Source organism: Oncorhynchus clarkii, unplaced genomic scaffold (genome assembly GCF_045791955.1).
Source record: "Oncorhynchus clarkii lewisi isolate Uvic-CL-2024 unplaced genomic scaffold, UVic_Ocla_1.0 unplaced_contig_3443_pilon_pilon, whole genome shotgun sequence".
Taxonomy (NCBI): domain Eukaryota; kingdom Metazoa; phylum Chordata; class Actinopteri; order Salmoniformes; family Salmonidae; genus Oncorhynchus; species Oncorhynchus clarkii.
In genome coordinates, this window is record NW_027259295.1 from 19,190 (window position 1) to 35,068 (window position 15,879).

General features: G+C 41.5%; 1 protein-coding gene across 1 annotated transcript; it reads right to left on the minus strand.

Annotated features, from left to right (window-relative positions):
- Nucleotides 1–1,648: 1,648 nt before the first annotated feature.
- Nucleotides 1,649–15,333, minus strand: LOC139399945 (intestinal-type alkaline phosphatase-like). Its single transcript, XM_071145081.1, has 9 exons — nucleotides 15,220–15,333; nucleotides 14,583–14,757; nucleotides 11,236–11,408; nucleotides 9,417–9,542; nucleotides 9,076–9,145; nucleotides 7,361–7,499; nucleotides 6,402–6,592; nucleotides 2,697–2,813; nucleotides 1,649–1,938 (listed from the first exon to the last, which is right to left on the minus strand). Exons 1-9 carry the CDS (start codon nucleotides 15,331–15,333, stop codon nucleotides 1,649–1,651), a joined length of 1,395 nt encoding a protein of 464 aa, XP_071001182.1.
- Between the last annotated feature and the right edge of the window lie 546 nt (nucleotides 15,334–15,879).

A 15,879-nucleotide genomic window follows, 5' to 3' on the forward strand; every position in this document is an offset into this window, starting at 1 on the left:
TATTTAAAAAATGTCATTTTATATTCCAAAATATATTAATTTAAAAACAGGACCTCATTTGTTGTCCACGGTATTGCGTTTCATAGTACATTTACTGACTGAAGTCATAGCCGTTTATCTTTTCCTTACAATAGTCATGTTACTAACTATGACAATAAAATGGTTAACAAGCATTAACTTCTTCAAGAATTATTGTTTCCTATCCAAAAAAAAAGTCATTTTATTTGAAATGAATTAGACTAATCGCAAGTACATTTGGATACGTTTTTATGGAGTGTCAATGGAGATTATACAGTAGATCAGCTCAGTTTACACAACGCCATTACTATCCATAACCCCATTCCCTTTCCTAAATAACAAACATTACTATCCATACCCCTTTCCCTTTCCTAAATAACAAACATTACTATCCATACCCCATTCCATTTCCTAAATAACAAACATTACTATCCATACCCCTTTCCCTTTCCTAAATAACAAACATTACTATCCATCCCCCTTTCCTAAATAACAAACATTACTATCCATCCCCCTTTCCTAAATAACAAACATTACTATCCATACCCCATTCCCTTTCCTAAATAACAAACATTACTATCCATACCCCATTCCCTTTCCTAAATAACAAACATTACTATCCATACCCCATTCCCTTTCCTAAATAACAAACATTACTATCCATACCCCATTCCCTTTCCTAAATAACAAACATTACTATCCATACCCCATTCCCTTTCCTAAATAACAAACATTACTATCCATACCCCATTCCCTTTCCTAAATAACAAACATTACTATCCATACCCCATTCCCTTTCCTAAATAACAAACATTACTATCCATACCCCATTCCCTTTCCTAAATAACAAACATTACTATCCATACCCCATTCCCTTTCCTAAATAACAAACATTACTATCCATACCCCTTTCCCTTTCCTAAATAACAAACATTACTATCCATCCCCCTTTCCTAAATAACAAACATTACTATCCATACCCCATTCCCTTTCCTAAATAACAAACATTACTATCCATACCCCATTCCATTTCCTAAATAACAAACATTACTATCCATACCCCATTCCCTTTCCTAAATAACAAACATTACTATCCATACCCCTTTCCTAAATAACAAACATTACTATCCATCCCCCTTTCCTAAATAACAAACATTACTATCCATACTAAATAACAAACAAACATAACTACCCCTAACTCAATAGCAAACATTACTATCCATACCTTAATAACAAACAAACATGGGTTGAACATGATTACCCGTATCTTAATTGAACATTAGCAATGCCAACAAATAAGGTATATCAATATTGCAGGACAGTAGAGCTATTCGAGTGTTGCTATTGGTCCCGTGTAGGTCAGTTGGTAGAGCGTGACGCTTGCAACGGCAGGGTTGTGGGTTCGATTTCCCCATGGGGGGGACCAGTACAAAGATGGATGTACTCACTCCTGTAAGAAAATCTGCTAAATTACTCAAATGTAAAATGTCTGTGTGGTGGAATATCGGCTAAATCTCAGTAGATTAATCATAGCTGGGTCTCTAAATGTTTCCAAAATCAGACAGATATAACGGAGAGGAGGGCAGGTATGAGGCCCATCAGAGGGAGAAGAGTGCAGGTATGAGGCCCATCAGACAGCGAAGAGGGAGAGGAGGGCAGGTATGAGGCCCATCAGCAGCACTATGAGGCTGGGGTTGGTGGCTCCTGTGTGGCTAGGCTCTGGCTCTAGGTCTGGGATGAAGCAGTCTGTGTAGGGCTCAATGCATGCTGCGTAGGCCATGACGTGGGCGATGTAGCTCTGCTCCTGGACCCCGTGAAAGAGGTGAGCCATGGGGCCCTTGGCAAAGATGGCCACGTCCTCTGAGCCGTGGGTCTCAGAGTCCAGAGGTACGGCTGACTGCTGCTTGTAATCTTTGTGGTCTGAAGGAGAGCCAAAGTTAGGAGAGAGAAAATATACATGCAATTTGGAAACTGTAGGTCTTTTAATGAGTTTTGAAAAGAGGGGAGGATAATTAATATACAATGGCTTTCATGTTGATGTTCATTTCCTACTATTATCTGCATGATAAACGAATTGAAACTATTTTAATCTTCAATAACTGATATCAGGGTTGGGGTCAATTTGAACTGAAGACTGTCAATTCAGGAAATAAACTAACATTTTAATTATATTTCAAATAACTCAATAAACTGGAAGTATAAGATATTTTTTTCAAAAGTTGATTTAAAAAAATAAAAAAATAAATGCAAATTACTTCCTAAATGTACTGCCCCGCCCCTAATTATTTTACCAACACCATTTTTCTATTTGATTAGACAATATTATCTTATTTTGCTGTCATTTTCCTCTACACATTCTGTTAAATTTAGATTTCCTCAATATGAGCGCATCGCTTTAAAGCCAAACGTACCTGCTTCCGTTGTGTTGACATCTGCACGAGATTCATTGTTAAATTTAGAGTTCCTCAATATGAGCGCATCGCTTTAAAGCCAAACGTACCTGCTTCCGTTGTGTTGACATCTGCACGAGATTCATTGTTAAATTTAGAGTTCCTCAATATGAGCGCATCGCTTTAAAGCCAAACGTACCTGCTTCCGTTGTGTTGACATCTGCACGAGATCCATTGTTAAATTTAGAGTTCCTCAATATGAGCGCATCGCTTTAAAGCCAAACGTACCTGCTTCCGTTGTGTTGACATCTGCACGAGATCCATTGACTAACTTGTATCCTGGTCCGTTTCCATAGAGTGTGGTGGTAAAGCTCTTTTTATCGTCAGCCAAGTTACGGGACAGACCTTCAAGACACAACGCATACCAGCATGCTGTTAGATTTTGTCAGTCTAACGCTAAGCTTGCTCAAATACACATAACAGCCCCCTTGACCACATAATTATATAAACCCCTATGTTTAGCCCCCCAAAAAAATAGCATTAAAGCAAAATGGAATAGGGGGCCTGATCTATACACTGCGTTTTATGGACATATTTGATGAACCATGTATGATGTGGTCTACCTGGGGATGCAAAGAATGCGTATATTACTGGAAACTTTCTAAGTTTACCTGTAAACTAAGCAGGGGTTGGAACCGGTTCAGGGAACAAAACCGAAAACAGTAATAGGGCGAAATCAGAACCTGGAACGAAAGTGATCTCTACTGTTCCAGAAAATGACCATTATTTTAAAAGGTAATGGGAACCGGTTGATACATTTATTTGACTTTCTAGGCATTTTTTCCAGCCCCACAAAAAAACGCAACAAAGCGCCTATGCAAACCACTTACGCTGTCACTCAGAAACTTATTCCAGTGTCTGCCTTCCAGCTGAAAATCTTGATTGTGTAGGCTACCTGTTACCCACTCTGAAGCCTAGGTTACTGTAGCCCCTCCCCCTCTGAAGCCTAGGTTACTGTAGCCCCTCCCCCTCCGAAGCCTAGGTTACTGTAGCCCCTCCCCCTCCGAAGCCTAGGTTACTGTAGCCCCTCCCCCTCCGAAGCCTAGGTTACTGTAGCCCCTCCCCCTCTGAAGCCTAGGTAACTGTAGCATACTGACGTTGCAAGCGTGATTCAGAAATTAGAGAAATATTTTGGATTACATTATACTATAGTTTTTACGTTTCACATTGGATTTATTAACCACAAAAAGGTAAGACGTGTTTTTATTCTTGTGCCACTCTGGACACACAAGCTTGTTATCTAGCTCGCTTGCTCGCTCGCTCGCTCTGGTCCAACGTTAAGCAAACTCTAGGAAGTTCAAAGACATTCAAAGTTCCTCCATAGAAGCCACACACTCCTCTAATTCAGATGATGCATGTCATAACAAGATGCCCAGCGCTTCAAGCCTCTCCCTCTCTTCTGACCAGCAAAATTTCAATCGCATCTCTCGCCACCTGTCTGTCCATCACACATGTAAACAACTATAGCTTGCACTTCCCATAACAAGCTGCTCTATCAGCACTGATTGGTGAAGTCCTTTAAAATAAGTTGATTTCAAGAGGTTTAAAACGTAACAGAACGGAACTATCCACTGAGTGTACAAAACATTAAGGACACCTTCCTAATATTGAGTTGCCCTCAGAACAGCTTCAATTCATCAGGGCATGGACTCGACCAGGGCAAGGTGTCGAAAGCGTTCCACAGGGATGCTGGCCCGTGTTGACTCCTATGCTTCCCACAGTTGTGTCAAGTTGGCTGGATGTCCTTTGGGTGGTGGACCATTCTTGATACACATAGGAAACAGTGAAACCCAGCGGCGTTGTAGTTCTTTTCACACTCAAACCGGTGTGCCTGACACCTACTACCAAAACCCATTCAAAGGCACTTAAATCTTTTGTTTAGCACATTACCCCTCTGAATGGCACACAATACACGTCTCAATTGTCTCAAGGCTTGAAAATCCTTATTTTAATAACCTCTCTCCTCCCCTTCATCTACACTGATTGAAGTGGATTTAACAAGTGACATCATTAAGGGATCATAGCTTTCACCTGATCAGTCTATGTCATGTAAAAAGCAGGTTTTCCTACTGTTTTGTAGACCAGATGTATGAGCCAGTAGTTTTGGGGGGGGTTCGAACCGGTTCAGAACTTTATATTGCAGTATGAAGGGGGGGGGGGGGGGTGGCTCTGTTCAGAACGAAACGATTGGAAAATAATTTAAGATCCACCCCGTTTTCAAGTTTATTTAAACTTTATATTAGATTAATCTTTATTCAGATGATCAAAATGTGTCTGTATTAGTGGCGCCTCTTGCACTGAGATGCAGTGCCTTTGACCGCTGTGCCACTCGGGAGCCCCCCTGCGTGGCCTCATCACGTGTAATGTGAAGTGCAGTCAGAAAGTATTCAGGCCCTTTGACTTTTTCCACATTTTGTTATGTTACAGAATTATTATGAAAATGTATTAAATACATTTTTCCCCCTCGTCAATCTACACACAAAACCCCATGATGACAAAGCAAAAATGAGTTTAGAAATTTTGGCAAATGTAAAAAAATAAAAAATTATAATAATAATAAAATCACATTTACATACAGTACCAGTCAAAGTTTTGGACACACCTTCTAATTCCAGGGTTTTTATTTATTTGGACAATGTTCTACATTGTAGAATAATAGTGAAGACATCAAAACTATGAAATTACACATATGGAATCATGTAGTAACCAAAACAAAGTGGTAAACAAATCAACATATTTTTTATATTTGAAGTTCTTCAAAGTAACCACCCTTTGCCTTGAGGAAAGCTTTGCACACTCTAGGCACAGCATGATGCTGCCACCACTATGCTTCACTGTAGGCATGGTGCCAGGTTTCCTCCAGACGTGACGCTTGGCATTCAGGCCAAAGAGTTCAATCTTGGGTTCATCAGACCAAAGAATCTTGTTTCTCATGGTCTGAGAGTCTGTAGGTGCGTTTGGCAAACCCCAAGTGGGATGTCATGTGCCTCTTACTGAAGGCTTCCGTCTGGCCACTCTACCATAAAGGCCTGATTGGTGGAGTGCTGCAGAAATTGGTGTCCATCTGTAAGGTTCTCCCATGTCCACAGAGGAACTTTTGAGCTCTGTCAGTGACCATCGGGTTCTTGGTCACCTCCCTGACCAAAGCCCTTCTCCCCCGATTGCTCAGTTTGGCCTGGCGGCCAGCTCTAGGAAGGGCCTTAGTGGTTCCAAACTTCTTCCATTTAAGAATGAGGGAGGCCACTGTGTTCTTAGAGACCTTCAAGGCTGCAGACATTTTTTGGTACCCTTCCCCAGATCTGTGACTCGACACAATCCTGTCTCGGCGCTCTACGGACAATTCCGTCAACCTCAAGACTTGGGTTTTGCTCTGACATGCACTGTCAACTATGGGACCTTATATAGACATGTGTGTGCCTTTCCAAATCATGTCTAATCAATTTCATTTACCACAGGTGGACTCCAATCAAGTTGTAGAAACATCTCAAGGATGATCAATGGAAACAGGATGCAGCTGAGCTCAATTTCGAGTCTCATAGCAAAGGGTCTGAATACTTATGTCAATAAAGTTTTTAATTTTGTAAATTTTTTAATACATTTGCAAACATTTCTTTAAAACTTGTTTTCTTTTTGTCATTATAGGATATTGTGTGGAGATTTCTGAGGACATTTTTTCAATTAATCAATTTTTTAAAATTGTCTAATGTAACAAAATGTGGAAAAAAAGTCAATGGGTTTGAATACTTTCCAATGGCAAATAATCAAATAAGACATTTTTTAAATAAAATAAATTGTGACAAGGCTGTAAAACAATGCCCTAAATATAAACCATCAACTTAGTGAATACCATTGGTGTTTAATATGTTTTCTTTGGCAAATTACCGGTAGCTTTGTAACACTAGGCCTAACTATGGCCTTCATGATGTAGCCTACCTAAGACGGGGTTCCCTCTGTTGGAGTGCCCTCCAAAGGAGAAGACGTGGGAGTGGTCAGCAGTGACCACAGACAGAGTGTCCAGCTCACTGGTCAGTTCTGCCGCCCGCTCAATGGCATTGTCAAACTCCACCGCCTCCGTCAGGGCAAATTTGGCCCCGCTGCCATGGTGACCGTGATCAATTCTCCCCCTTGAAGTGAAAACCCCCCGCAGCAATTGTCAATACAATTTGATCTTTATGAATTATATTTATTAGTCTCTTCACTAGCAGAAGCTTTAAATAGATGTAATAGGCTGTTAAACTGTACTCCATCTAGGAGAGATGTCACTGTCTAACCTGTACTCCATCTAGGAGAGATGATGTCACTGTCTAACCTGTACTCCATTTTGGAGAGATGATGTCACTGTCTAACCTGTCCTCCATTTTGGAGAGATGATGTCACTGTCTAACCTGTACTCCATCTAGGAGAGATGATGTCACTGTCAAAACTGTACTCCATCTTGGAGAGATGATGTCACTGTCTAACCTGTACTCCATTTTGGAGAGATGATGTCACTGTCAAAACTGTACTCCATCTTGGAGAGATGATGTCACTGTCTAACCTGTACTCAATTTTGGAGAGATGATGTCACTGTCAAAACTCTACTCCATATTGGAGAGATGATGTCACTGTAAGAAGGAACACCATGTACCAATTGTCAACAAAATGTAAGAACTAAAATGGAATTACATACTTGACGGTCATTGATTCATAGGGCTTGAGTTAAGTACCCTATATAGGCATGATTTCGTCCACAATTACTCCCGTACAATACACTCCCCAACTACTGTCAACTGCATTAGTTTACACTGAAAAGCTCTCGTCCTCCTGATTTGATTATCCTGGCCCAGGTTCTCTTACACAGGACATCATTTGGGGATGCTGTTACCCAAGGTCATCCAGGGAAGTATCAATACTCATCTTCCACAAAGAGGTAGTATCCTTTGGGGTTCCTGCGCAGGATCTTGATGGCTTTGTCCACCATCTCAGTGAGGGAAGGGTCCAAGGTATGGTCACGCTCTAGCTCATAGCGGCAGTCACTTGGCTCAAACAGACCTGGATTAGAAAAAAACACAGAGAGAAATCCCCAGGTAAAATGGCCAATCCACTGTTACAAGATGTGGGTGAATAGAATGCAGAAAAGAAGCATTCAGTAATATTGACTATAAAACGTTTTAACAGTTGAAGTCAGAAGTTTACATACACCTTAGCCAACTACATTTAAACTAATTTTTTCACAATTCCTGACATTTAATCCCAGTAAAAGGTCCCTGTCTAAGGTCAGTTAGGATCACCAATTTATTTTAAGAATGTGAAATGTCAGAATAATAGTAGAGAATGATTTATTTCAGCTTTAATTTCTTTCATCACATTCCCAGTGGGTCAGAAGTTACATACACTCAATTAGTATTTGGTAGCATTGCCTTTCAATTGTTTAACTTGGGTCAAAAGTTTTGTGTAGCCTTCCACAAGCTTCCCACAATAAGTTGGGTGAATTTTGGCCCATTCCTCCTGACAGAGCTGGTGTAACTGAATGAGGATTGTAGGCCTCCTTTCTCGCACACGCTTTTTCAGTTCTTCCCGGAAATTTTCTATGGGATTGAGGTCAGAGCTTTGTGATGGCCACTCCAATACCTTGACTTTCTTGTGCTTAAGCCATTTTGCCACAACTTTGGAAGTAGGCTTGGGGTCATTGTCCATTTGGAAGACCCATTTGCGACCAAGCTTTAACTTCCTGTCTGATGTCTTGAGATGTTGCTTCAATATATCCACATAATTTTCTTTCCACATGATGCCATTTATTTTGTGAAGTGCACCAGTCTTTCCTGAAGCAAAGCACCCCCACAACATGATGCTGCCACCTGCTTCACGGTTGGGATGGTGTTCTTCGGCTTGCAAGCATCCCCCTTTATCCTCCAAACACAACTATGGTCATTATTGCCAAACAGTTCTATTTTTGTTTCATCAGACCAGAGGACATTTCTCCAAGAAGTACGATCTTTGTCTCCATGTGCAGTTGCAAAGCATAGTCTGGCTTTTTATGGCGGTTTTGGAGCAGTGGCTTCTTCCTTGCTGAGCGGCCTTTCAGGTTATGTCGATATAGGACTCGTTTTACTCTGGAAATAGATACTTTTGTACCTGTTTCCTCCGACATCTTCACAAGGTCCTTTGCTGTTGTTCTGGGATTGATTTGAATGGGCCAAAATTCACCCAACTTTTTGTGGGAAGCTTGTGGAAGGCTACCTGAAACATTTGACCCAAGTTAAACAATTGAAATGCAATGCTACCAAATACTAATTGAGTGTATGTAACCTCTGACCCACTGGGAATATGATGAAATAAATTAAATTAAATGAAACTGACCAAACACAGGGAATTTTTATTGGATTAAATGTCAGGAATTGAGAAAAACTGAGTATCAATGTATTTGGCTAAGGTGTATGTAAACTTCCGACTTCAAATGTATATTTTTGCAAAGTGATGCAGACAATTACATTGATGGAAGCTACAATCTAATATAAGCTGATCTACCACCTAAATTAAAAAATATATAAATTTCAAATAATAATTATTGACTTCTAAAAGCTCAAGTGTTCCTTTCTAGCAGAGCAAGATGTACGTATATTCTTACCCATCAGGTAGTCTGTTTTTTCCGGATTCACTTTGTCAAATTCATCTTTGTTCCACACATACTTTGCATTCTATAAAGCAGAGGTACGGGTAAGGGTTTATTGAAAAGGGTTGAGAAATGGTGAAGAAGCAGGAAAGTGGAAGTTGTCTGATCTCATTGTGACTTATTGTCCAGATTCAGACTTTTTTTGTTCAGCCTACAGATACCAATAACACAAGGGTCACCAGTTGCCAAGGTTGTCTAAGCTAGTATAACACCTTCAGTCCAGCATTACCACAATGCTGTGAATGAGTCATTGATACAATTGTAGTGGAGGTTTAGTGTCTGCAGCCATGTTTAACCTGTTTGTTATTGAGCCACACTGCGGTGAGGTCAATCTTGTCGTTACGGACTCCTTTGTATGATGGATACTCTGGGTCCGGTGTTTCCTTGGAAAACATATATTTTCGTCCTCCACCAAGAATGACCTGTCACAGGACACATGGAGGTTAATGGACAGTAGATGTTGGTTGGTTTCCATGTATGGATCCATGTTCATGCTGTGGGATACATTTTGGTAGCCTGGTGGAAGCAGTTTGATCGCTAACCATTCTATTTAACTTCACTGACAATCAACATGTCAGCAATTGGGTTACTTTCAACCAATCAGTGGAAGGCTTAATTCAACACACAGTGAGGGAGTTTGATAAAGATGAAACGTGGTGCACCGGTCTATGGCCCCTGATGTGAACAGACCAAAGTGGTGAGGGAGGACCACCCTGTTCAAATGGACCAGTAAAACCACGCCACTTGGTCATGTTGTCAACAAGGCAGCATGATGCATCATTCAGAAATCTCCTTTCCATAAAATAAATGTTTGAATTTTCAAACTAGTTGTTACTGGGAAGTCAAACGAAGGCAGATAAAGCGTGTTTATCCAAAGCCATCTCTTTAGCATGTGAACACAGAATCCTACTCATTACTCCATGTGTTTATCCTATGTCACTTTAGTTTTGAGATGACGTTGTTGTCGGCCAAAGCAGGGCACCTGGCTCATGCCCGGGAGGCAGCCTAGTTCCAAAATGAATTCCGGTGCAAACTCCTTTCACCAGGGCAACACCAAACTCCTCCCATCAGGGCAACCCCAAACTCCTTCCATCAGGGCAACACCAAACTCCTTCCATCAGGGCAACCCCAAACTCCTCCCACTGGAGAAACACAAATCTCCTCCCACCGGGCACCCCGTGACAATTATTCAATCCCCTCAGTGTTTATAATCAATTTTAGTTTCATAGTTCCGACTAGCACGTGAATGCGGCATAAGCCCAGACTGAAGTAAAGTGAAATAGAATGGGGGATGTAGCGACTGGGCTGGTTCCACCATAATAGAATGGGGGATGCAGCGACTGGGCTGGTTCCACCATAACAGAATGGGGGATGCAGCGACTGGGCTGGTTCCACCATAACAGAATGGGGGATGCAGCGACTGGGATGATTCCACCATAACAGAATGGGGGATGCAGCGACTGGGCTGGTTCCACCATAACAGAATGGGGGATGCAGCGACTGGGCTGGTTCCACCATAACAGAATGGAGGATGCAGCGACTGGGCTGGTTCCACCATAATAGAATGGGGGATGCAGCGACTGGGCTGGTTCCACCATAACAGAATGCGAGATGCAGCGACTGGGCTGGTTCCACCATAACAGAATGGGGGATGCAGCGACTGGGCTGGTTCCACCATAACAGAATGGGGGATGCAGCGACTGGGCTGGTTCCACCATAACAGAATGGGGGATGCAGCGACTGGGCTGGTTCCACCATAATAGAATGGGGGATGCAGCGACTGGGCTGGTTCCACCATAACAGAATGGGGGATGCAGCAATCGGTCTGGTTCCACCAGGAAAACGTTTTGGGAGCAGGCTAACTTAATGTTTCAAAATGCTACATTCCAAAAAAGCTTGGAAAGTGTGGAATTACTTTTTTACATGTAATGTTGTATGCTATTTTTTATTATCTTGCTGGATGAGTTAACTGACTGAACTGATATGTCTTGCAATGTAAACAATACACATTCAAAATGTTTCATTCACATAAGATAATACCCATTATGGTGCTCAATATCCTTGAAAGTCAGCCATCTTGTCTATTATCTAAGATGACCACCTCTGGGGTCTTACATTGATGTCAGTGTTGTGGACCAGCTGGTAGGCGATGTCACGGCATCCTGCTGTGATGTCTGCGGTGTTCATGTCAGAGTCGGCGTACCAACCTCTGTTGGCTGTGTGGGAGTAGGCGGCTCCAGGAGAGGCATGCTGCACACGGGCGGTGGAGACGATGCCCACCGACTTCCCTGAAAAGCATCAAAACCACAGGCTCATGTTCATAAGGCACCAACGGGAGAGAAACTGAGTGAAACTGAGGGAAAGTACAACTTGTTCAATAAGAAACACTCATTTATATTTTCTAACCTTCTGATGTTTTTCTATGGTCTCTAAACCATCTCAATATCGAGCTAACTACTCTAACTCTGAAAATACCAATGTGATATCGGACCCTTTTTTTAAATTTTCACCTAAAATGACATATCCAAATCTAACTGCCTGTAGCTCAGAATCTGAAGCAAGGATATGCATATTCTTGATACCATTTGAAAGGAAACACTTTGAAGTTTGTGGAAATTGGAAGTTCATGTAATAGATCTGTAATAGAGCTGGTAAAAGATAAACGTTTTTAGTTTTTTATATCATCACTGAAATGCAAGAGAAAGCCCATAATGTATAATTGCAGTTTAGGCGCAATTTAGATTTTGGCCACTAGAAGGCAGCAGTGTATGTGCAAAGTGTTAGACTGATCCAATGAACCATTGCATTTCTGTTCAAAATGTTTTTTCAATTCTGCACAAATGTGCCTAACTGGTTTATTGATACAAGTTTCAAGTTCATAACTGTGCACTCTCCTCAAACAAAAGCATGGTATTATTTCACTGCTACTGTAAATTGGACAGTGCAGTTAGATAAACAATAATTAAAGTTTTCTGCCCATATAAGACACGTGTATCCATGCTAATCACATTCGCCCACGTTAGCTCCCGTAGGGGGACACCGATCACGTAGATGTAACGCTCGTCCTCTTCTTCTGACGAGGAGCCGCAAGGATCGGACCAAAGCGCTGCTTGGTCCTTTGGTGGTGGGTGTTTCTGTAAGGATTCTCGTCCTCCTCTTCTGGGTAGGAGTAGCGAGAAGGATCGGAGGACCAATGCGCAGCGTGGTAAGTGTTCATAATGTTTCATCAAAATGAACACTGAAATACAAAACAATAAAGTGAACGAACGACAACCGAAACAGTCCTGTCCGGCGACATATGTAACGGATGTGAAACAGCTAGCTTAGTTAGCGGTGGTGCTAGTGTAACGGATGTGAAACAGCTAGCTTAGTTAGCGGTGGTGCTAGTGTAACGGATGTGAAACAGCTAGCTTAGTTAGCGGTGGTGCTAGTGTAACGGAGGTGAAACGGCTAGCTTAGTTAGCGGTGGTGCTAGTGTAACGGATGTGAAACAGCTAGCTTAGTTAGCGGTGGTGCGCGCTAAATAGGGTGACTGTTGTTGATGTGTGCAGAGGGTCCCTGGTTCGCGCCCGGGTATGGGCGAGGGGACGGTCTAAAGTTATACTGTTACACATACACAAAGACAGAAAATAAACACCCACAACTCAAAAGTGAAACCAGGCTACCTAAGTATGATTCTCAGTCAGGGACAACGATTGACTGCTGCCTCTGATTGAGAACCATACGAGGCCGAACACAGAAATCCCAAATTATAGAAAAACGAAGATAGACAAGACAACCCACCCAACTCACGCCCTGACCATACTTAAACAAAGACATAATAACAGAACTAAGGTCAGAACGTGACAGTAGAGGTTAAAAATAGTCCCAGGTAGTGTCTCAATACACTTAAAAATAGTCTCCTTTCCTTTTCTTTCCACTGATGACCACGGATGACCCCTAATTTAATGAAAGCTCTGGATGGATTTCCACCAAAGGTCCATCTTCATCATCTTTTTAGATCTGAAATAAAAGGAGGCGAAAGGAGGAATCTATTCCACTAGATCAGGGTTTCCCAAACTAGGTCCTGGGGCCCCCCCTGGGTGCACGTTTTGGTTCTTGACTTAGCACTACTGTACACAGCTGATTCAAATAACCAACTCATTGTCAAGTTTGGATTATTTGAATCCGCTGGGTAGTCAGGGTTGTAACGGATACATGTAAGGGATTACAAAAAAAACGGGTAACTGTAATCCGTTTACGTTACCAGCAAAAATATTGTTCTCAGATATCAGATATTTTTGAAAAACTAGATGATTACTTTGAGGATGACTTTTAAAATCAGAAAGGATGTTTGTGGAATATTTTTTTTTTTACATGTTCAAATCAGCATTAAAAAAAGCGCAAGTTTAAGTTTGTTCCACCTGAGCGAGTCTGACCAACAAGTCAGAGACCACTGTGATGTCAGAGACCACTGTGATGTCAGAGACCACTATGATGTCAGAGACCAACCACTATGATGTCAGAGACCACTATGATGTCAGAGACCACTATGATGTTAGAGACCACTGTGATGACACAACAAATGTGTGATGGATCGGGGAGAAAGAGCAGGAATAGGCTTTTGTAGGCTACAGTTCAAGGTAAGTCTTCCAATGGTGCGACTGCTGTCTTCATCCAAGGATTATACCATTTGAATAAACGCTTGGAGGTAAGGATGATAGTAGTGGTGTAGTCTACGAGGACAGGGACATCACTTGCTATTTATATCTACATAGCGCATTGATGTGAATCACACTGTTGCTCTCTCATTTAGGTATTTGCACCTTACGGATTGTGGTTGGTGTGGATGGCTGTTCACAAATCTAAATGTGTATTTGAACCCAATAATGGTTGAATTCAAGAAGTTTAAAGATGCCTATCAGTCATTGTTTTTGAAACCAGTGGACAGTCAGTGAAAAATGCGCTCTTGCAACAGCTGCATAGTGCGGGTCCCAGCCTATGGAATAAAAGTGGGGCTTTTTATCGATCAATCTAATTCATTTTATTCATTTTTTTTTAATGTAATCGTATTATTATATGTAGTAGAAACTGATGGGTTAGAAGAAGCCTACATAACCAACCCATTAAGTAAAATTTGAGTAAACTTTAACATTGACCTGCAATAGATGTCATTCAATTGGTAACATACATTTTTTGGTCTTCTTCTAATGCCTCTTAAGTGGAAAGTAATGTAAAAGTAACTGAACGTAATCAGACTACGTTATTACGCGTTTGGGGTAATCCAAAAAGTACGTTACTGATTACAATTGTGGACAGGTAACTAGTAACTGTAATGGATTACATTTAGAAAGTAAACTTCCCAACCCTGTGTGTAGTGCTAGGGCAAAAACCAAAATGTGCACCCATGGGGGGCCTCAGGACTAACTTAGGAAAAGCCTGCTGTAGACCCTTCAGACAAGGACCCTATTTAAACCCCCTACCTGCCATCTTGGCGCGGTGAAGGACAGATTCCACCTCGTTTCCGAAGGTGCTGTTGCAGTTGTAGCGGAGAGCTGAGGCACTGAGACCCAGGGTTCCATAGTTGGCCTTCACACCACACAGGTAGGCAGTGGCCGTGCCGGCACTGTCAGGCATCTGCTGGTCCACGTTGTACGTCTGAAGGGTCAAATACACACACACACACACACACACACACACACACACACACACACACACACACACACACACACACACACACACACACAGATTTGTTGTAAACCAGTGAAACATCTTAATTTACATGTCTACGTTATACCAGGGTTGAGTTCAGTTCTCCATTAAATTAATTGGATAAATATATAACTATTTTATTTTTAGTAATTTATTTCCTGAATGGATTCTTTTACAGTGGAATGGTACCCTCACCTGGTATAAACACTATCAGTATAATGGTAGTATAATGATATTACTAGTATCCTGAAGTCATAAAAGCCATCAGGTGGGTTAACTTCACATCTTTACAGCAGTAGGCCTGTTCAAAGTAGTGAGCATAATACATATTTGAAATATCTGACATCAAAATGAAAAAAATTGTGAGGTTCAAATGATATTGTCTTCATGAGAGGAGATTGGACAGACCTTAGACAGGGCTAAGTGTGGGAAGGTGTCCATTGCCAGACTAAACTCCTCTCCGTTCCCTCCATTCATCTGCCCTTTGAGGATCCTCGCTGCAGTCACTGTGGGGATGCCCATACCTGCATGGACATTGGCGGAGCACACAACCTTTTGACAACTTCACCTGAATTGACAGATAACGTTTTTTTTTACAGCTTCTCCTGAAAGACACACAACCTTTTGACAACTTCTCCTGAATTGACAGATAACGTTTTTACAGCTTTTCCTGGGGCGGCAGGTAGTCTAGTGGTTAGAGCTTTTGGCCAGTAACCAAAAGGTTGCTGATTGAATCCCCTGAGCTGACAAGGAAAAAAATCTGTAGTTCTGCCCCTGAACAAGGTTCCCCGGTAGGCCGTATTTGTAAATAATAATTTGTTCTTAACTGACTTCACTTTTTAAATGAAGGTTCAATAAAAAATGCCCTGTGTTGGGTGGAAGATAAATCAAATGTACTGAATACCTTACTGTGAAATGCTGAATACAACAGGTGTAGACCATACTGTGAAATGCTGAATACAACAGGTGTAGACCATACTGTGAAATGCTTACTTACAAGCCCTTAACCAACAATGCAGTTCAAGAAATAGAGTTAAGTAAATACTTACAATGTAAATGTTTTAAATA